The following is a 22,522-nucleotide window of genomic DNA, read 5'->3' as shown; positions in this document are numbered from 1 at the left end:
GTTTCCACTCGCCACTCTTTTCATCGTGTTGGTTAGCCTCTGTATATACCAACACTTAAATCATTTTATTATATGGTGGGGTTTCTTTTTTTTTTTTTAGGCTCATTCCCTAAACATAACACATCCCTGGCCATACTACCATCACCTCAGCCATCAGCTACCAGGAAATACTGAATATTGGTAGTACGACATCATTCATAGTTGCTATGGATACTGCAGATATTACTGACAACAAACAACTTGCATCCTCTGAACTTAGTCTTGCGTTTTTAAATGATAAACACCAGGAACTGAATGCAACTCTCTTGTAAATGCCTACAATAGATGGTGTACGTTTGAGTGTATTTAGGATTTTAGTGACTCATGTCAAAGCAAAGTGTTGCTCTTTGTCACTTGACCTTCCTTCTGATAACTTAGCGTTCTGTAGTAGTAGTACATTTATGAAGACCCTGATGTTGAATATTGAACAAATATGCAGAAAAAGAAGCTGAAACTACCTGTATATATGTGTTTAATTAAAGAGCATCTTTCAGGAACACGCTGGCTTTCTTTTTCTTACTTCTGCAGCCACAAAAACTCTGAGACCAGGCGGACGTGATGCTTGTGAAATTTATTAACGGAAATCTTTTTGGTCCCTTCAACAATGTTAGACTGTTACAGCGACTTCTGGTGCGGTGAGGCAACAGTTTGAGGGGGGGGGGGGGGGGGGGGTGGAACGTAGAGAGGACACATCAGTGAGACAAATGTTGAGCAGGAAAGCAAAAAAATAACCATAAGGCAGGAGTTTTAAGGACGCTGCAGTGATGACTAAAGGAAGTTCCTTGAAATTATTCTCTAACAGCAGACACCAACACTGTAGAACTGTCACTGGATGTAAAAACTGAATAAGCAAGACAAAGTGACACAGTTTTATCCAATGAATAAACAAAGAGGAGGAGATGAATACAACCCCTCCCCAAACGCTAAATAATTTCATGTGTGTATTTCATGAACCAAAACTATGCAGAAGTGCATATTTTGACAGGTACAATAGCTTCTCGCTGTTACCAAAGGACAAGAGAAGGCTTAAGTTAGGGAAGTTAAAATATACATCTGAGTTAGTTGCCACTGCAGTACTCTGAGGAGTGCTATGGTTTGCCCAAATACACAAAAAGTAATGCATTCATACCTCCAAATTTAAATCTAGACATTTCTTGTGAGCGTTTAAAGCCATTTTTTTTTATCCTAAGTTATTCTAAACCATTAACTAATCTGAACTGCTCAGCCCTTCAACAGAGAGGTTTCCAGAGAGTCCGTAAAACATTGTAGGAGAGACGAGCCATTAACAGCCCTATTTAAAAACATATTGATTGGTGTTCCAGACATTTTGGTGAGTTGGCAGGTGGAATCTCTCTCAGCATTTAAAGGCTTTGCGCACCAAGTCAAAATCAAGTCTGTCAAAGAAAACTCATGGTATAACACTGCTAAACACTGAAACTGCACAGAAGCTGATTAAATGGGCTCTTACCCATTCTCTGAACAGCGGCACCTAGGTCGTGCTAAACTTGATGGACAGCCGCCATTAGTTGGTGGCGATTCGGCAGCCAGCCGTCTTGTAAACACACTCGAGACAGAGCAAAACAGAGAAAACCGACACACATCAATAAGTAAAAACTCCTCTATGTGGGACGTGAGGGACAGGGAGGTACGATGGCGTTTCCTTTGGCACCGTGGCAAATACAAGCCATTGTAAAAGCCCGGCATGTTCCAGAGAGCCGCAGAGGGTCCTCTGTGTGTACATCACAGTCTGCTCAGGAGGCTCCTCAGAGCGCCCGCGCTGCTCCACAAACAACCTATCGCCTCCAGTCCCATCTCTTTTCCCTAAAAACTCACAACCGTTCACCTTGACGTTTAAAATAATAAAGAAAAAAACAAAAAAAACAAAAACAAAAACAAACTCAGGAGTGCTCGCTACTCCCCTCGAACTCATCAACTCAGACGGTGTGGACGCCACCACGGATACAGTGCCTGCCAGCAACAAGGTTGACTCAAAAAACCTTGAGCGTTTCTGTGGCAACTGCAAGGGTGAAGCCAACTCTAAGATCCTTAACACATGGTGGAAATAAAAGACAGATCTTAAAGAATGTCTTGCCATCATCTGTTCCTGTCTGCTCCTCCTGGGTTTACACCATGCATAAACTCAGTTATGCACACCAAGCACATTTCACACCACCTACTACAGTGTAAACCGCTCACAGACAAAATATAGCTAAGAGAACACAAACACACTGGCTGCTGGCTTAAGACGAACAATCGAAGTGTATGTCAGCTCCTGCTGCCTCAGCACACACCTGGCTGGAGTATTAAAGAGCCACCTTTTCTCTTTCAGGCCTTCGTCAGTGGCCTCAGAGAGAGGAGCCAAAACCTTTGTCATAAATAAAGTCAAAATACCACGAGGATAAAAAATTCCTGAGAGCGGTGCTTATCGCAATATCATTCAAAGCCTTTCGATCCAAACTTTAACTTGTTCAAAGAGTTAGCATCCGGGAAAGAAGACGCTATCTCAACAGTTAACACTGTGGTCTCTCTTCAGTCCCATCATTGAGTTGCCAACAAATACACCTCACATTTAGGCCAAACTCTTCCACAGACTGCTAAATAATCTGCATGATATAAAAGGAAATGAAAATAATGTCCTTAAACTACTTTACAACGGAGACATTAGCTGAAAATCTACTTCAAAGAGAAGCTCTTAACCTCTTAAGAATGGACAGAGTGAATACTTTGCTCGAAAGAAGACTAAAAGAATTAAGTAGGCAGGAGCTTAGCAGCCAGTTTGGTTGACATGTCTGGGATTACCTACAAAGTAAAATCTCCAAAATTGGACTTTAGTTCAAAATTGAGTGAATGTCATAAATGAAATTTTCTGTTTTTGGGAACAAAGCAGGGAAGTGATTAAGAAGGTTTCTCAGTATGGTTCACGAACAAAACATCTCTACAAACCTTCAATTATTTGTCAATTTTTTTCCCTAACTGAGAATGTGGGTAACTACATTTTTGGGAACTATAAAACCTAGCATTTCTCCCATTGTTAACCAATACTCTGAACAGTGACAACTAACTCAGTTCCATTCATTGTCTGTAAGCCAGCGAGTGTTTATCGACACAACATGGCTCTAAACCGAAGATGCACATTCGCGGAATCGTAATTTAACTTCCCTCTGGATGAAATCAAACAAAACAACCAAACTAATTTACGGTAGATGGATTTGGCAAATTAAAGAATTGCAGAAAATCTGCAAGAAAAAAAAAAAAAAAAAATCATCACAGCTTGGTGAGCATCTGATTGTGAAATAAGAAAACAAGGAAAACAAAGATGGTGGACGAGTGATAAAGAAGAAAGCAGAAGGATGCAACAGCCTGTCTGGACGTAAAGGGGATAATACCAATGCTCTTCTGGGGTCTTTTCTGAGTAGTGTGTTTAGTGTAGCCGGTCAACTCTTCTATTCAGAGTTACACTATGTGTGAACTAGTATTGCTTGGTGTGTATGAGAATGAATGTGTATGTGCGAGAGGATCAGAGGCCTGCCGTGAATGAGAAGTTGGCAGCTAGCTTGATTCTGCTGCGTGCAGCTCTTCTGCTGGGACTGTCCGTGGACAGGGCCGTCTTCACGTTGTGGGCCGCTGGAGGTTTGGTGACTGCGGAGTCTTCTGTGCTGCCAGGCTGCTCAGGTGGATCAGATGTGCCGTCAGTGACTGCTGCAGCTGCCACCTCAGGTTCATCGCACCCTGAAATCACACAGACTGAGCTTACACCACATCAAAGACAGGAAAGGTGCAAATAAAAGTGTGATGTACTCATTAAAATGTATTTCTGTTCTCTGCAGTGTAATTTCTTGCTCTTTATATGACGTCTCTTCTGAAAACTAGAAACCACTTGGTGTACAGATCTGTGCATCTGGGTCATCATCAAAACACACAGTCAGACTGACTGGCTCCAAGAAAACACAGAGAACAGCAAAAAAATGATTAGTTTCTAAAGTAAAAATAACAAAACTGCAATATCACAGATAAAAGCTAAGAAGGGTAAAATTAAATCTGTTCAACGTGCAATTCTGCTAAATCTCTTATTAACTGATATGGGTTTAAATGAAACTTGGAACATTTAGGCTGACCTGTTGGTGGTGGAGTTTTTTCCTCGAAGCGAATCAGGTCTGCCTGCTGGAGGAGGACGGGGTCGGGGTGAAGCTGAGGTGACGGTAAGCAGGATGGTACAGGTCCACACAGCAGGTCCACTGGAGATGTGAGACACAGCAGCTCTGACTCTGCAGCTACATCGCCACCTGGCAGGTAAAACAAAGAACTGGACTTTACTTCACTGAGGCACAGCAGATAAAAACAGGTATCACATGTCAGACATGACTGTATTCTCATTTGAAGATTTTTTACTACTTAATTATATTTATTAAACACTACACAAATTACATAAACCTTAAGCACTCTGTATAAAGACTGACATTACCTGGACTCTGGGTTCCAGAAGTTGTGTTGCTAATGGGGCTGTCTCTCTGGCTTTCTGTGAGCTCTCCTGGCTGGGGGCTGTTGGGAACTGAAGAGCTTGTCCTTGCTAAACACATCAGACACACAGATCCAGCACCGTCTCATGAAATCACATCCTTGACTTTAATAAATGAAACACAGTATGAGAGACAGGGATGGCCGTCGCCTTTACCTTTCATATCGTTCTTCAAAACGATAATCCTCTTGTGACCGTGCCCTTTGATCCAGACCACCTGATGATCACATGACCCAAAGCCATCAGAAACAAAATGAACAGAAGTGAGAATCTACAAGAATTTTATAAGATTTATGTAAAAGCATCAGAAGATTTCACACTTATGCCTTATCTATGGACACGTGGCACTGACAACATGTTAAGCTCTTGACGTGCAACAGTAAAAGTATCTACTGAAATTATTCCCACCTGTGGAATGGCGCTGAGCAGCTCATCAGTGCTGACGTATCCGTAGGCACGAGGTTCAAGGCTGCAGCCTGTAAATTTGTTATAAGCTCCCGGGAACTCGGTCAGGAAGATCTGGTTGTAGTGGTAGGTGTGGAGCAGGCCGCGTATGTTACGGGCGAACTGGTAAAGCCTGGTCAGCCTCACCCACTCCTCGCCATGACCCGTGGCAGTGTTGCCAGCTTTACTGTTATCATCAGCTTCCTCATGATATAGCTGTTAAAGAGGAAAAACCCATACACCGTCAGTTCTGGCTGTGGAGAGTATGGGCTGTTATTCTAAATTGTGAACTTACAACTTCCTTAAAAAGGATTTAAAAGAATAAAAAAAAGGAAAAAAAAAAACATATCCCTTCTACTCACCTCCACGAGGTAGGGCAGACTCTTGAGTAACTCGCTGAGGGAGAGGAACCCATATTCACATGGGTTGAGCGGGGCTCCGTGGACAGTCAGGTAATGCTGGCTCAGCTCTTCCACCTTCAGACCCTTGTTGACCTGCTCGTCTTCTTGGGACATGAGCAGAGCCAGTAGCTGGGATGTCAGCGAGCGCAGAGACTTCCTGTTGATCAGCTGCACTTCACGACCCTCCGAGCCATCCACCACCTTGAAAATGGAAAGAGAGCATCTGTTTGTTTACTGGTACTTAACTACTGAACAGTAGAGAACACTGGCCTTACTAAGTGAGGACACTTCTGTGATTTTTCCCAGTGAATATTAATGAGCATCAAGACACCCAGTGATGCTGGGTGTGCAACAGACTTTAACCAGAGAGGACAGCTGGCGTTGGCAGAGAGGTGTTGATTCAGCTGCATCATCATTTTGGGAACTAGTTTGTGTAATACAATTCAACAGCATCACAAACCTCAGCATCAACACCTCTGTAAAACAGTCTTAACCAAAACTGACCATTATCACCTTCATGACGGGACGATTTACTGCAGGACTGCTGGATTGGACTGCATTAGTTTTAGTAAGATGTATCTACTAAACTGATTTTGTAACAACACAAATTTGTAACGACTCTTGTTACACCAAAAAGAATATTAACTCTGTATGAGGACTACAGTGCTATTCAACGGCACCACAAAAACTTGACCAAATATAACCTAAACATTTCAATTCTCCAGTTGTTTCACGCAGACTTGTAATGAATAACTGTAAAATGTGTAAGCATATAACACTTCTGTATTTCTCTCTGAGGAAAATCAAGATTTGTCTGGAGTCCTTTCCTGTGTTTCCTGTTAAAAAAAATCCTAGGAGGTGTTGCTTACCTTGACAACATGGCAGAGTTTGGTCAGCAGAGCCGGTAGGGAGCTGGCGTCAAAGTCCTGCAGGCGCAGACCATAACCAAAGGTCTTGCTGTACTCTGTGAGGAGCTGGTTGACAGGAAGGCTGGAGTTTTTCTGAGCCCGCAGCAGCTTGACCAGCTGAGCTGCCAAGGCCTTGATACGCTCCACCTCTGTCAGAGTTAACACCTTCTCCTCACCGCACTCCAACACCTGACACAGGTAGGGGACATGTTAGATTTGTTTTCACGAATGAAGGAACAGAAGAGGAATTTCTTAGTTCTTTGCACACAGCACCAGATGTCAAATTTGGTGCATAAAATATTAAAACTGGTTCAAACCAAGGACACGACTGAGGACAAAAAGTTAAAAACATTGTGACCTGGCCTTGTGAGAATTCTGGGTAGCAGGGGCAAATATCACAGGAACAATGCGATGCTGATCAGGGTGTGTTCAGCTATTGGCTATTCAGTCTGAATCAGCAAGTCACTGTAAAGCAGCAAGCAGAATTTCCTAAAACCTAGTCTGAGCTGTCACTGTCCACTGTCCAAGACTGCCATATTCTTTTTGGCTATACAACATGGGGAGGGGGGGGGGGGGGGGTGCAACAATACACTATATTACCTTGTGTACCCTCGCCTAAAGGTGGAACATCAAGAAGCACAAGGAATTATACTGCATAAAAATTCACACATCAGCCTTACTCACCATCAGTACATCAGGGATTGCCTCGAAGAGTTCCATGAGCTTGGTGAAACCGTAGTAGCTGAGCTTGCACTGACGGCCGAAGTGGTGGTGATAGGTGGGGATGAACTTACTGAAGGGCATTCGGCAGTGAGGCTGGTGTCGAAGCAGGTCCACCACCTCCTTTGCAAACTGCTTGGTGTGCTCAATTTCCTCCATGGTACGCTCTGCAGGCAAAGAAAGGGAAAACTGATTTGTTCAGAATTCTTCATGCTGGAATCAAGAGGTTCGATTAGCTTCATAACATATTTCACAAGACACAAACATTTAACATTCACCTTCAATTTCACTTACAAATAATAACGGGTTTAAACTGACCTCTTTTGGGAACAGAGATGACTGTGTCCTGGGCCTGGTGTGTTATGGTAATGGTGGTTTCAGGGATCTCGGTCAGCAGGTCCATCAGGTCACATATGCCATAGTCGATAACTCTCCAGTCTCTGGAGAAGCACCTGATACACAAGGGGGAGATTTTCATTACGCATGACCATGATAATGATGATCCAACCTCTTCTGCAACGCTCAGTTTTTTCCAGCCTCAACAAAACACAAGGACAATGTGAGAGCATCATCTACATCTCCAAGCAATGTCGACTGACCAGTGGTACGCCTGCATGAAGTCTTTGATGGCCACTTGCTTGCTAGCTTGAAATTTGAGCAGTTTGAGCAGGTCTTGGGTGAAGCGCTTCACTTGAGCACGATGGGTCAGGGTCAGTAAACGCTTGGTACCCATGCCCAAGATCTGTAGGCAACCAAAATTAAAATTAAAAACACATGAAAACAGTCCAATTAGGATTTGTAAAAAAGTTTTTTTAAAAATTACATTATAAAATTCATGCACTATTCTCATTATCCTCAATACCTGCAGAACATGGGGCACAGCCTCCAGCAGCTCCAGCAGTTTAGAGTAGCCATAGTCAGAGACGCGGCACTGCTTGGCGAAGTGATGGTGGTACGAGGGTATGAACTTGCTGATGGGCATGATGCAGGAAGGCTGACTCTTCAGCAGGTCGATAATCTCTCGGCTGAACTGAATGAGCTGAGGGTTGCCCACTGGACTTTTGCAGCGCTGAATCCATGGCTCTGTATGAAAAAAATAAACACATTTAAAATATGAGAAATACATATGTCATAGACAGATAGCACTATGTGGGTCTAGGACTGTAGGAAATTGAACATATCTGAGCTAAAATGTCAACAAACAACCCTGAATAAAATCGGTAAATGTTCCTACCAGAGTTGGGTGCTGGTGGTTTGTTGTGGATCCACTTGATGACTTTGAAGCCATTCTGAGCTGTGACTATTGTGATGCTGGGTACACAGGTAATGAGGTGCTCCAGGGGAACACCACCCTCCAGTGTCTCATTGCCCAGCTGCAGAGGGCTGAATTTTGCCGCATAGCAGTCTGGAAAACTAAATGGAAAACATACTACGTTACTGATTTTATTTATGATGTGTGAAAACTGTTTGACATAAAAAATACTTATACATGGATTGAAGAGCTGGTTGTCACCTGAGTAGTGGTAGGGTGCCCTCATGTGACTGCAACAGACTGTGGACCTCGGAGGCCAAGGTGCTCAGAGACATCACAACAAATGGGATTTTATAGGAGTCAGGGTCAAAGTCAGCCTCACTGCAAAAAGAGGTGAGACACATAATCAGTGATGGAAACAGGTGTGACAGTCAGCTGAAATTGTTTAATATAAGATAATGGTGTTTAACACTGCCTAACAGTTGGGTACCTGAAGTCCTGCTGTGCGTAGTGCTGCCTGCAGACAGGTTCGTGGTACTCCAGCTCCTCAAACACCACGGGGCTGCCACTAGCTGAAGAGGAGCCCTCTAGGGACTGGGAAGATCCCAGTGGACTCTGACGGATTTGGCTGCTGGGTAGAAGGCACACAAGCCTCGAGCCTCCCTGTTCCCGCACCGCCACCACCTCTGGTAGTCTGTATAGATCCCCAACCACCAGCTTACGGGAATATCTGGAGGCGGGACAAAAGAGTAATGCATATCTTTTAATTTTGGGACTCCCATATTCTAAGTAGAAAATATGTAAAGCTGCTCAGGCCTGAAGGCCATTAGCTGAAAACCAGTTACTTACTTTTTCTCATAGATCTCAGTGAACTTGAACAGGGGAAGACAATTGGCAGGTGCATCCTGAAGAATGCTGATGATCTCTGTGCTGTATAATGGACAAAGATTAAATTTACCACCACAATCCAAACCAGAAAAGCTGAAGAAAAAAAACTGAATCTGAAAATCTCACAAAAATCCTAATATCAGAGTGAAAGCAAACTATGACCATCCTATTAACCGATGTCACTCCACACAAACTGTACCTGAGCATGGCAAGAGATTTGTTGCTGCCACCGGTGATCAGAGACACCTGAATGCGCTTGCCTCCGATCTTGTAGCGGTGCAGGCCACTGACAGCACTGATGGCCTGCTGTAGGGACAACATCTGAACTGTGGCCTTCAGCTGATAGTCAGTGTGGGGGCTAAGCTCCACAGCTTTCACCTTGACAAAACAAGTCAAACCCCAAGGAGACTTGAGACAGTAATTCAACTGATTTCAAACTGAATATCTGCAAACAATCTTATTACAGGAAGGAGACAATCCATCTTAAAATACTTTATTCTTTAAGACATTTTGTCGAACAAGAAGATATAGGCGTTTTTAATTTGCACATAAATCAGTGCAATAACTTCACTGGAACACGGCTTACCCGCCCATATCGGGAGAAGGTGTCATGCAGTGTCTGCTGCAGGTCCTTACGGGACATTCTGTAGTCCAGGTTGCCCACCTGGACCTCTGCCCCCTCCGAGAATGGCTCAGGGGGACCTTCAGGACACGGGCTGCGAGGGGCAGCAAGAATAGGTGAGGAGCGGCTGGACAGACATGGGGACGCACTCCTAATGTTGGAGAAAGGGAATGGATTACATTTAATATTATGAAGGTCTGTATGTTTACTATAAAGAGGCTATATGCTGTAGCTCAACTTAAACATTAGTGAATTAAAAAGAATATGTCACCTGGAGGACCAGGAGCCCTGGGAGAGGACAAGAGGACTGAAGCTCCTGTGCAGGTTCAGCTTGCTGAAGGCTGAGGGTGTGCTAATGTGGAACTCCCCTGAGCTCCTGTCTCCTTGTTCTACAGGGGACTCAGTTGCACTGTGAGGACTAGAGCCCTCTCTTCTACATGGAAAGTAAAAAAAAAAGGGACAATCACGTGCTGTGCTTCCAAATGCTTTTTCCTTTCTTGCACTGTTCATCATGCTGCCTGATACTTTTCTTTCTGAGAAACTTTTTTTTAAGGAAAAGAATACAATCCATCATAAGTACGCTGGTGCCCCTTCCCCTGTGTGTACCTCCTTCTGTACATGGACTCTCCAGTGAGGCCAGGTTTGGACATCTGCTCGAGGGACCCGGTCTCACCATTGCTGTGGGGGGAAGAGGAAGCAGCACGCCCTTTATCCAGTTGGTGAAAGCCCATTCTGGACTTGCCCTCCAGAGTACCCAGCTCCTGGATCAGACAGACAGCAAATGTTGAAATATGTTGAATGGCTGGATTCTGTCGATGTGTTTGTGTGCATGTATGTGTGTGCGGGAGACGAGATTGTGAAGAGATTAGTTATGTTAGTGAATATGAAAATAAGCTCAATGAAAAAATGATGGAAGGGTTTTACTAAGGGTTGGAGGTTGCATTTACAATCAACCAACTAACTAGAAATAATAGAATAGTGGGAAACACCTGCTGATTATTATTATTCATTTTGTGCATCTTAAGAGATCTGTGGTAGTTGTCATCATGCTGTAACTGATGTACTGTACTTCACTGATGATACACCCATCAGCGTGCTTTACCTATACATGATGTTTTGATAATCATGATCTAGATCTATGACAGAAACGTTACTACAGTTCTGTTTGTGTGCTGTTTGTGTTATTAGTCATATCAATCTCTCTCTGTATAGGAATCTGTAAATTACTTTAATGTTCTTAGTGATTTCATCTTCCTTCAATTTGGCTGCAAATGATATTGGATAAACCTGAAACTGAAATTTTCTACAGTATCTACAGAGAAAAGCTTAGAACACCCATCCCTGGTTTCACACTGATCCGCTTGGTTATGAGCAAGCAAAAAAAACAAAACAAAAAAAAAACACGTCAAGTCATTCCAGCCACCAGGTCGGGTTTTTCATAATGAAGAACTGCATGGGCCAAGAATAAATAGAGGCACGGAGCAGACTTTGGACAGATCATAGAAGCTGGCATCTCAAGTGAAACAGTATATCAGCACTGATATACTGGACAAGACAGTCAGGAAAAAAAGGCAAAAAGCTCAGGGCTAATTCATGTGTAAATGTGATGCACGACCAATGAACATGCAGGACAACAGGGGACACATGAAGCACTACCAACAACTAATACATGCTACATGCTGCTACATGCTACCACAGGCAGACAAATGAAGCAAGCAGCTACAAGCTGTTAGTGTCAAAGCAGCAATTAGAAGGACACTTGGGGGCGGGGAGGGGGGGAGGGCTACTGCGATTTACAAAGCAGCCCAGACAAGGACAGAGGGCAGTGCAGGTTAAGGGGAAGCAGGCACTGATGGAGACTGCTGACCTGATGGGGCTTGGCTGGAGCACCACCGGGAGGCCCACTGCACCCCCTCCTGGGGCTGTAGGGCCTTTCAGGCACTGGGCCAGGGGTGTGGCATGGGCGTGTTGCTCGCCGTGGCCTCCTGGGTGACCTGGGCTTCTCCAGGGGCAGAAAAGAGAAGGAGGATATAGATGGGAGAGGGGCGAACATTGAATCCTGGGTTTGATAGGGCTGGGGCAGAGTCTGAGGCAAGTGATGGGGCTGAGAATGAAGCTCAGGCTCAGGACTTGCATCATCTCTGGGCCGTGGGGAGAAGGAGAGGTTGATTCGGCGACCAAACACATCCTCATTTTCCATTCGCTTGCGGGCACGCGCAGCTGCCTCAGGGCTGCCGAAACGGAGGACTGCTGTGCCCTGGGACATGCCCAGCACTTTGCCACCGCAGTTGTCAGACAGGCGGCGGAGCCTGAGCTTCACAGCGTTCCGCAGGCTCTTGTCACAGTTGACAGGGAGGTTGTGCACATAGAGGAGGTTGAAACTGGGCTGAAGAAGGGGAGGAAGAGACAGCGCGCCTGTCTGGTTTGTATAATTTTCACTTAAAAAAAATAAAATAAAATAAAGCAGTCTTCCTTTTAGTAGAGAAACAATTCGGAATGGCTGAGAGTCCTATAGATTAGGAAAAATGATAAAGACCCCTAAAAGAAAATTTAAAATGATCAAATTCACTTCTGCTTCACTCTCTGACCTCTTGGTCCACACTAAAATGAGATTCTGCTTGATTATTCTTGCCAGCAGGAACTTACCTTTTTTAATAAACAAGAGGAGGAAGAAGTATTTTTTAAGCCTGAGTGAAGCATCTTTGAGGCCTACCTGTGCTTTTTCAAGCATTCGTGGCGGCAGATCAGCTGTGATCTCCTGAAAGGCCACGTGGCGGTGGGCGTGCTGCAGAAGGGCTGACGATGTATGGTTGCCATGGACCAGGATTACCTGGAAACCGTGGCGATGACGCAGGTCACTCAACTCACTTGCAAAGTTCACATCCGCTGTTAATAATGATAAGAGATAACACTTAACACAGAATCCTTTGCCAGGAGCAAGGCTGTGGTTGATTAATGTGAATCTGGGCTGAACTCACAGGATACGAGTACAACAGTTGCAGGTGCAGTGTGGGTCTCAGCGAAGCGACGCAAGCTCTGGCGAAGTTTGTCATCCGCAGCATTTTTGGCTGTGGCGTTGATATGTGCAACAGTAACCTGATGAAGCAAACTTATGTTTACATATTGGCTGAATTACTGGATCTTCTTTTGCTTTTTTCCCTTTTAGCCGAGAATTACTTAACATGTTACTGTCATTTTATGAGGTTAATGTTAAACATAGAAACGCCTTTAGTGTCAGTATTAAGTCGTAATTTTACTGTTGAACTTCCACTATACAGATTTGGATTTGGTGGAAAAATAAAATGCAATAATATGGCATAGTTTGATAAAGCATGAAGTCAGTTAATTCCATCATTCAAGCCCTATCTTACTGGTAAATGTACTCCTGTTTTATTCCCACAGCATCTACTCTGTCCATTATAAAACTGTAGCTCAGTGGCAGATGACTAATCAGTCAGGATTTTACTTGATTAATGACTCGTTATTTGTAATAGTGTGACCATGAAAATCTTTCCCAATATTAGAAATTATTGTTTGTACCTGGCAGTTATTGAGCTCTTGGATGACAGCTTTACTCTCCTTGCTGATATCGCAGACACAAATGAATTCCGCCTCACGATGGCCCTGGAAGAAACGGCTGCGAACACGCTGGACCACAGCTCCAGCGGAGCGTCCACTGGGAACACTGCAGTTCTCAATGTCCCAGAAGACACCCACAGGAGGGATGTTCTCAGGACCACTATTCTCTGGCGAACCTGACACACGGTAAAAAAATCATTCTAAACACACTTATTTTTCCAGTGTCTTAACAAATTCTTAGTTATTTCGTCGTCATTGTAGTTAATTCGGATGGAAGAAAGTTTCATATCAACTCCAATTCCATAGAACTTGCTATTTCACACAGACCGATCAAGATCATCATAACCAATCTGATATAAAATATCAATGAATTATATGTATATGAAAGCATTCAAAATTATATTTTAGAGCCCACTAACCATACTTCTGGCCAGTCTTGCCAAGGCTGTTCGATGGCATGAGCATCATGCTATCAGAGGAGGTGCCACAGCCATTGCAAATGGGGACAGGGATGGGAGCAGTCTGGGGAACAGGAACATTGGGCCACACCTTGTCTGACTCTGATGCCAGACCATTCATTGGCTGCAAATAGGCACACATGAATACAACTGTCAGGGAGAACAGAAATAACACTGACATCAACAGCAACTAATAGTATGCAAATGCATTTTGAAACCATACAAATACAAAACCTCATCATGGTCATCCATGCAGATAAAAGTACCTAAAAGGGTCTTCATGGCACACAAATACAAAGAAAGCCACAGTAAATAAAGAGAACACTACCAACCTTCAACAAGCACTCTTGGCAGTAGTGTGCTCCCTTCACACAAACCGTGCGTTCTACATTTAGGTGCATAGGATTAGAACAGAAGTGTGCTGATGTGGTTGTAGTAGTGATGGTGGTGGGGGTTGGGTGGCCACAGAGTGTGCTTCTCTGGGATCTTCTGGCTGATGGGCTGCAGTCCATCGCACAGGTGTAGTAGCCAGAAGAGACCAGGCAAGAGCCATGCAATGGAGAAGGAAGAGAGGAAACAGAGGGGAGAGAAGAAGCTAAAGGAGCTGAGGAGGGAAACAGACTGGGTTGACTGCATGGGAGAGGTAAAGCTGGGTAGGTGCGGAGAAGCCCCGAGCAGCAGGGGAGGTAGGGGTGTGATGAGACAGGCTGAGACGTAGCGACAGAGGAGGGCAGTTGAGGCTTGCAACCAAGACTGAACAAAGGACCAAGAGATTCACCTCCACTTCCATAGCTCAGATTATTTTTACACTGATGAACAGATGAGGCTACAGAGCAAGGCCCAGACCTGCTAATACTGCTGTTGTTAACAGGTGCTCCCAGAGAGCCTGGGGCAATATAGAGTGAGACAACACCAGCAACACTGCTACTGCTACTGCTACCAACAACACCACCACCACCTAATAACCCATAGCCCTCTGTGCTACAATAGTCACAATGAGTGCAAATGCTTACTTTGGGGCTAACCCCCTCTTGTTGCTGTTGTGGTGGTTGTTGTTGTTGGTGGGAGCCTTGTGCAAGCTGAGGTGGGGGAGGCAAGCAGGGATGAGGCAAAGGGAGAGGGGCCAGAGAGAAGGGCTGGGATGATTGGGAGGAGGAAGTATGGTGTGGAGGAGGAGGAGGGACATCTTTCAATTCCAGCACAGCCTTTCTGCTCTCCATGTAATTGTTCTGGAAAATTGAAAAAAAAAAAAAAAAAAAGGAAAAGATCATCTCTCTTCAGTTCTGTTGGTTATGTTGTTTGTTAGTGTGCAAACTTATTTATGTGAAATCACATAACATACATTTGTGTAGCACCCTCACAGCAGGAGATAACTGCCCTGCCCACCAATAGTGTGGTCATGCAGAGTGTAGGACCAAACTCCACCCTCAACCAAGCTGTGTCATCACTATTAATTGGCTCAACATACCATCTTTACTCAGGTGACCAGTGAGAAAGCATCATTCTTGATACTCTCAGTGTTCAACTTTTAGTTATTTTGTTGCTCCTATGTACAAGGTTCAGAGTTTACTTTTTATATTCCTCTGACTTTTACCTATCAGGTAGTCTCAGTGCTTTATGATCCAACAAAACATTTTGTGCTTTGGCACCAGGTAGGTGTTGCAAGAGAAATATAGTAGAAGGAGATGTAGCCACAGTGAGCTGGTTTGACAAAGAGGTGCAAACCTCAAACCAATACCAATACAAGAAAAGACCTTTTACCTTGCTCTTCCTTCACAAGGTTTCACTATTGTTATGTCTGCATTTCAAACTCTGATCACAGTTGCTCCACAATAGGGAAGTTCCCCATGAAAGGGGTTTAAAGGCAGATGCGTTCACACTGATAAATGATATTTGTACTGCAAATACTTATTTTTTTATTCTGCAATGTAAAAACATTTAAAAATTCAGAAAAGGAGGATTATCTAGGACTGGAACTGTCTGAACCACTGGACATCTTGACAACAACAAACACAAACCAATCCTGATATTTGATATAAAAGTGAAATAATAGATAATAGTTTACATAAATGGGCTTTTGCCCAGAATTTGATCTGTGATAATGCACCTGAAAGTTTGATTCAACTTCCTCCACTCTGCTCTACATAACTACGTGCTGTGTATGTGTCACCTGTTCTGCATGCAGATAAATACGTACTTCTTTATCTGTGTGATGAGGGGCGGTTGTCTCAGAGGTGGAGAAGCAGTCTTTGAGTTTCCATAGCAGGGTTGAGGCCTCTGTTTTGGGGTGACTGAGCCATGGGAAGGTACTAGCGCTGCACATGGATCTCTCCTTTCCCAGTCCTTCCATCATACAACCCAGGGAGGTCTTTCACCATACTTTCAACTCTCTTCTCTCTCATACTTTCCTATTACGAAGAAACGAAAGTTAAATGTTTACACAACATGCTTGTCTTACATCACCTCTTAACAACTCGCTGGGTCCTTTAGTTCACATTATTGCAATACATTTAAACAGCTGAGTAAAGTCCTTACTGAGTCATCTATAGTAGCACAGGTATGGTCGCAGTTTACAATCAGTAAATGAGACAGGACTGCGTACATAACGTCAACAAACTTTGCAAGTAAGGTCTGTTTATTCGAAGCTAACAAACGCCACAGTTATGGTTTCACCAAAGCGAACTAACTGAACCCACGTTACGTTACCTACAAGCAACTAGCTTAGCGTGGTTTCTCTTGACTCTATTGTTTATGGCGGGCGTATTCAGCTAGCTTTAGACTGCTACTGAAATGAACTAATTTAACGTTAACTGTTCGGCTAGCGTTACATTTAAGCTAACAACAAGCACCATCGTCACTTAGCTTATTTAGCATATACACAGCTACTCCAACATGCTGCCGTTCACTGTCTTTAGGTTAAAAACCCCTCATTTTGGTAATGGTGAACAATTTCCAGAACAGCTAATTCATTAGCTACCTGAGAAGATCTCGTCTTTCACATCTTCCTCAAAGGACTGTTACCGTTCCCCTCTATCTGTCTCCCTAGAAACCCGCACCTTTTTGTAACCTACGTCTGCCAGAAAGCCTGCACAGCTGTCGCAAATGTTATTGTTACGCCCAGTGAACGACGAACGGCATAGTAGGTGCACGTCGAATATTTTTTACGGAACATGTTGTTTTAATGTGGTCCCACTTGCAATTCACTAAACAAACACCTAGCTCTAAAATTTATTTATTTAACCCTCTTGTTGTCTTTTTTGTTATGTCATAACTTTGATTTTCTTCCATATAATTGTCTGAAAATGACATGAATGGGTCCATACTATGCTCTTTGCAAGGAAAATTAATTATTACTATTTTTGTTGAATTATGTGTGTTTTATTAAAATGTATAGCATCTGTGTTCTTCCCGGGCCAATTTGACCCAGCCACATTTAGTGGTGCAATGCAACTTTAAAGCTACAGCTGTGTAAACCTGATTTCATCACAACTTCTGATCTACCTACATGGGGCTACACACACATGCACACACACACAGACACACAGTCAAACACACTTTAAAGCATTGGACTTTTCCATTGGGCCTTCAGACAACACACAAGCTACACATTTGTAAACATGTTCATTTCACCTTTTGATATGCCCTAACCCAATTGGAGACAAGATAACAATCAACAAAAAAAAACTGAGTTTACAAATCTTTGGGGCATTTCACATTTCATTCTGAGACAGCACAATGAAGAGAACCTACACTCAACCACAGGCTCTTGATTTCATTTTGAGCCGTGTGGAGGAGAGAGATAAGGAAGAACCTGCAGAAGAAGAGGAGGAAGTGTCAGAAGAAGAGAACATCACTGAAGATGATTGATTTTGCTCCAACTGATGAGGAGGAATCAAGTGATGAAGAGGAGCCTGCTGGAAATGAAGATATTTTCCAATGCAAAGATGGAAATGTTCTCTGGTCCTCCATTCCTCCAAGTGACTGACGGCATATGTTGGGTGCAGAGAGGGAAAGGATCCCCCGAGGGCCAACAAGGTATGCTGTTTGATAGCATAAAGTCTACATTGGAGTTGTTTATGCCAGAGGAAATTGAAAAGATAGTGCTGGAAATGACAAAATGGCGTCATGTGTATGGTGACAGTTGGAAGAAGATGGATAAAACAGATCTACAGGGATACCTGGGTCTTTTGATTCTTGCTGGTGTCTACCTGGCAACAAGAGAGAGGGCCAAATTCTCATGGCTCAGTGCCACAGAGGACAAAAAGCCCCAAATCATCCTTGATTATAACAAGAACACTGGGGGCAACCTCGACAAGGTATTGCACTTTTTCATGTAATATTTGTTCATTCATGTCAATGTATTGCATTCTTGTGTAAGAAAATAAGGATTAAATTTACTAGAAATAATCTAGTTCTATAAAACTTTAGATACAAAGATATCTCCTCCACCACTAATTGAAATGATCATATATTAGAACTAACAAAGCAGAACTAAATATAGCCAATTTAAAAAACTGAATGGTCTTAATTCGTTTAAAAGATCATTTAAAATTTAATACATTTTAATTGACCATTTTTGATTAGCGCTCACTTCGTGGCCTGGATTTTATGGCAGGTGCACTTAAAGGCACAACAGCGCCACCTAGAGGCTGGCAGCCAGCCACCTCCCCCCTCTGCTCCCTGTGATGTCTGGGGTATAAAGTAACGGGGCAGCAGGTTCAACCATCAGCCCCGGTTGTGAATGGAGATAGGTAAACAATAACGGCTCAGTGTCTTAAATACATTATCCACATTTCTCCACAGCGGGACCTCTTTCATTAACCCAAACCCTCAGACGCAGCTCGCGTTTGGCTTAATGAAAAGAAACTGACTCTTCTATCAATTAAGAGACAACTGCGACTTTTTGTTCCCGCCCGTCATGGCGATTGCCCACGTAGCCACGGAGTACGTTTTTTCCGACTTTCTGTTGAAGGACCAGACGGAGGCAAAGTACAAAGGCGTGCGCCTGGAGCTGGCGGTGGACAAAATAGTCACGTTTCTCGCAGTGGGCCTGCCTTTGTTTCTCATCTCGCTCGCTTTTGCTCAAGAGGTGTCAGTCGGTGAGTTGTTATAAAAATTAGTGAGCACCCTGTGAGAAGTCTTAGGTTATAATCCCTTGGATTTAAACATGCAGAATGAAAACATGGTCAAGCCTGTCCAGTCAGTGCAGAGCTTCTTTGTCTCTCCCTTGGCTACACAGCTACTGCTATAGCGCAGTTTGTTTCACTTAAAGCTACTCACATGTTGTGGCGGATGAGGCACCACAGTGGTATTTATGCATGTAGGGGAGTCACAATCGGTAAATGGACAGAAAAAGAAAGAGGTGTGAATGCTGGAGAAGGTGTGGTTTAAGTCTCCACCCTTCTGCTTCTCTCACGCCCTGACAGACTCATCCACGCGCTGCTGCTGCTGGTGGTGCTGGTGCTGATGATGGAAACCTTGGGCACATAAGCAGCTTCACATCCTGACAAACATGTACTGAAATCAAGCCTTTATAGATATACTGGTCCCCTATGGACGGGTGTGAGTGTAAAAAGACTCACACAGTTAAACAGAAGGTGATGCACTCAGCAGATCAGAACAAATCTGCATAATCTTCACTGGTCACAGTGTTGTGACGTACAACATAACAACAGACTGTTGCTGTTATGAATATCTGCTAGTGCAGCCAGTCCTGCAAGAGACACTAAGACAGGATGGATCCATTACACTGTAAGCCTTGACAAGACTTTTAGAGTTCTTCCAAGACTGAAAGACATCATGGACAAAATCCCACATCGATTTTCCCTCTGAAATACATTATATCAACCACAAAGGCTGAGACACAGAGAGGAAGGCTGAGAAATGTGAGATGTGGGTTGGCTTTTTTTAAACAGCGGACATTTTCTAATACCTGTGCTTTACCCACTGTAAATAACAATAGCTCTGTTGTGTTCAAGTGTCCCAGTAAGCCAGACAGCTAACAGAATTAGCTGCCCTACCATTACATAAAAGGCCCACTGCCTCACACTCTGCCCACAAACAAAAGTTGACTTATTTTAAATGAGTGATACAACTGTGACTGATAGTGTAGTTGATATAACTCATAGTGGGTGGACTATCACACAGAGCATTGAATTCCTGTTGTGAGAATGTGCTGAGTTTGTTTAAAGCATCAGTCTGTGATAATATGACAGCTCCTGAGCTGACAAAATATTACCGTCTGTCGACTATCTGGGTCACTTGTGAATTGTAAAGCCTGACTGAATTTCCTATTGTACCCCCACCATAATAGGGTATGATGTAATTATTATCTCAAAGTATGCTGAAAACAACCCAGCAACAAATTAGGCCATGAGTGCAGAGGAGGGGCGACTGACAATTGTTGCAGTGCTTGTTTCTTTTTGCTGAGTTACCAAAATGCCTGTCAACGCTGACTGATTTTTCACATTCCTCATCCAGGTACCCAGATCAGCTGCTTTGCTCCCACTAACTTCTCCTGGAAACAGGCTGCATATGTGGACTCATTCTGCTGGGCTGCAGTGCAGCAACAAGCTGACAGTTCCCCCCTATGGCTGCACAAGGTACAAACATCACATCAGCACACACTGCCAGGGATGAGTACTGGCAGTTTGATAATGTGTATTTTGAGATGTTTTTTTTATGTTTGTATTAATACTTTTGGAACTTAACAGTATGAATCAGTTAAAGAATAGCCAAACATATGTCCATAAATATCCTAAATCAAGGCATCCAGAGTCAGCTACAGATGCACACTGACTGATCAGCTGAGTCATTATGTGCCATAACATTTTCTTAGGCCCCTGACTGATGAGACAGAGCTGGATTTTCATCCTGTTCATCTAATGAGTTATTCCTCTGCTCTGTGTTCTCCCTCTCTGTGATTGACTCAGTTCTTTCCATACATCCTGCTCTTACTGGCCATCCTCATGTACATCCCAGCCCTGCTCTGGCGTTTCACTGCAGCTCCGCACCTCTCCTCTGACCTCAACTTCATCATGGAGGAGCTGGACCGCTTTTACAATCGTGCCATTAGACTTGCAAAGAATCTGGCATCCTTAGATAGCAAGGATGCACCCGAGGACACCCAGAGGTAAACAGCATTTATTTCATGGTCTTTTATCATGATCCAAGCTGCCATTTTAGTCAATCAACTGTGTGTTTTCTAGCTGTGTTTCTTTTAGATGATTCTGTTATTGCTATGTGTTTCTCTTATTGTTCTGGTACATGGTATGGTGCATTTCAAAACAGTTGAAATCATTTCATCACGCCTGTATGCATTTATTACGTATTAATTCTCCAGCAGTGCTTTGGACCTGGCTGAGGGCTGCTTCAAATACCCTTTAGTGGAGCAGTATCTGAAGACCAAACGCCTCTCTCACTGCCTCGTGGTCAAGTACCTGGCATGCCGGGGCCTGACCCTGCTGATCCTCCTGCTGGCCTGTCTCTACCTTGGCTACTACATCCAACTGGCCTCCTTCACCGATGAGTTTCCCTGTGACCTGCGGACAGGGGTGTTGAAGAACGACAGCATGGTGCCGTCTGCCGTCCAGTGCAAGCTCGTAGCAGTTGGTGTCTTCAGGCTGCTCAGCTACATCAATCTGGTGGTGTACGTGCTCCTTGCTCCGCTGGTGGTGTATGCTGCTCTTGGACCAGCACGTCAGAGCTCAGGCTTCCTCCGGCCTTATGAGATGCTGCCAGGATTTGGTTCTTTGGGTGTGGTCACGCCTTTCTACAATGACCTCAGCATCTATCTGCTGTTCCTGCAGGAGAACCTGAGTGAACTCAAATCTTTTAAGTGTCTGCAGGTGGGTCTCAGAGCTGATACTGTAGGTCCAGTATGTTGGTTAAACTATGTCACTTGTATTTGCTGTTGCTTTTGCTATGAAAGGGGAGAGTTAAAATGTTTTATTTACAGGTGCTCGAGTTATTGCAAGAGGCTGGTGATGAGGGGTTTGACACCATGTGCCTACTGCGAACGCTGAGTCAGGTGAAGACGGATGTTTTAGACAGTAAGAAGATGTGCCCACTCAAGGAAAACAAAAACACCAAGCCTGAACAATGATTCCTCTGAGGTGAAGGAGCACATTTTTTGTTGAAGTGAATTTATTAGCACAATACATTGCTAACATCAGTGAAATCGATTGATTGTGCTGTGTATTTAAAATTAAAGTTGTTTTTTTCTCCTTCAGGTCTCTCTGTCTTGTTACGAAATAAGTGACCTGATGAAAATAAGCCCTGCTGTGATGGAAAAGAAGAAGTGGGAACAAACCCTGTGCACTTGCTTTTATCTGAATTGCTGGCGTATGACCCAGTGCACTGTAATCCACAGGAAAAACAGAGGTGGCCTATGCTCATTCACACATTACGTTATTTGAGCAGCTTCTTAGATGTCATATTTTTGAATATATGTGAAAACACCAAGGACAAGTGACTCAGGTCTGGGGCTATCTGAAACATTGCCTTTTTTCTGAAATGAAAATAAAATGTTTCAGTTTCAGTTCGGGGGGGGGGGGGGGGGGGGGGAGTACATTTTACTCTTCTCAGGATCTGAATTGCCTTCCAATCACTATCTGTAATATAAGCCATGGACTGAAATCTGTACATTTATTTACCAGGTGCAAAAGCATTCTTCCCCTTTATGTTAAAATGAGAG

The 22,522-nt window shown here is 43.7% G+C and overlaps 2 protein-coding genes across 3 annotated transcripts; one reads left to right on the top strand and one right to left on the bottom strand.

Annotated features, from left to right (window-relative positions):
• Positions 1 to 15: 15 nt before the first annotated feature.
• On the bottom strand, positions 16 to 16,902 carry LOC121180280 (meiosis regulator and mRNA stability factor 1). 2 transcript variants are annotated; one of them, XM_041035545.1, is made up of 27 exons: positions 16,805 to 16,902; positions 16,025 to 16,235; positions 14,160 to 15,056; positions 13,789 to 13,951; positions 13,331 to 13,545; positions 12,769 to 12,886; positions 12,504 to 12,676; positions 11,658 to 12,176; positions 10,397 to 10,551; positions 10,062 to 10,223; positions 9,755 to 9,941; positions 9,368 to 9,546; positions 9,130 to 9,210; positions 8,771 to 9,010; positions 8,542 to 8,661; positions 8,263 to 8,441; positions 7,891 to 8,111; positions 7,628 to 7,770; positions 7,347 to 7,480; positions 6,993 to 7,195; positions 6,270 to 6,497; positions 5,362 to 5,601; positions 4,964 to 5,215; positions 4,712 to 4,772; positions 4,502 to 4,606; positions 4,155 to 4,322; positions 16 to 3,768 (listed from the first exon to the last, which is right to left on the bottom strand). In XM_041035545.1, exons 2-27 carry the CDS (start codon positions 16,178 to 16,180, stop codon positions 3,557 to 3,559), a joined length of 5,511 nt encoding a protein of 1,836 aa, XP_040891479.1. In that variant the 5' UTR covers positions 16,181 to 16,235; positions 16,805 to 16,902; the 3' UTR covers positions 16 to 3,556. The 2 variants fall into 2 exon arrangements, with proteins under 2 accessions (XP_040891479.1, XP_040891480.1); XM_041035546.1 differs by having other exon boundaries at positions 11,658 to 11,789.
• A 1,166-nt stretch (positions 16,903 to 18,068) lies between these two features.
• LOC121180953 (pannexin-1-like) lies at positions 18,069 to 22,193 on the top strand. Its single transcript, XM_041036665.1, has 7 exons — positions 18,069 to 18,143; positions 18,631 to 18,926; positions 20,308 to 20,429; positions 20,760 to 20,959; positions 21,173 to 21,674; positions 21,785 to 21,941; positions 22,059 to 22,193. The coding sequence occupies exons 2-6, from the start codon at positions 18,746 to 18,748 to the stop codon at positions 21,929 to 21,931; spliced, it is 1,152 nt and encodes a 383-aa protein (XP_040892599.1). The 5' UTR covers positions 18,069 to 18,143; positions 18,631 to 18,745; the 3' UTR covers positions 21,932 to 21,941; positions 22,059 to 22,193.
• The last annotated feature ends 329 nt before the right edge of the window (positions 22,194 to 22,522 follow it).

This window comes from Toxotes jaculatrix, chromosome 4 (assembly GCF_017976425.1).
Source record: "Toxotes jaculatrix isolate fToxJac2 chromosome 4, fToxJac2.pri, whole genome shotgun sequence".
NCBI lineage: Eukaryota > Metazoa > Chordata > Actinopteri > Toxotidae > Toxotes > Toxotes jaculatrix.
This window is presented reverse-complemented; position numbering and strand designations above follow the sequence as displayed.

Excerpts from the sequence above, each read along its gene's own strand:
- LOC121180280 (XM_041035545.1), bottom strand. The coding sequence starts at position 16,180 with ATGATGGAAGGACTGGGAAAGGAGAGATCCATGTGCAGCGCTAGTACC. Across the intron at positions 8,112-8,262 it reads ACCACCAGCACCCAACTCTG|AGCCATGGATTCAGCGCTGC; the intron begins GTAGGAACATTT and ends TTTTTCATACAG. Across the intron at positions 3,769-4,154 it reads AAAAACTCCACCACCAACAG|GGTGCGATGAACCTGAGGTG; the intron begins GTCAGCCTAAAT and ends GTGTGATTTCAG.
- LOC121180953 (XM_041036665.1), top strand. The coding sequence starts at position 18,746 with ATGGCGATTGCCCACGTAGCCACGGAGTACGTTTTTTCCGACTTTCTG. Across the intron at positions 20,960-21,172 it reads GCACCCGAGGACACCCAGAG|TGCTTTGGACCTGGCTGAGG; the intron begins GTAAACAGCATT and ends ATTCTCCAGCAG. Across the intron at positions 21,675-21,784 it reads AATCTTTTAAGTGTCTGCAG|GTGCTCGAGTTATTGCAAGA; the intron begins GTGGGTCTCAGA and ends TTTTATTTACAG.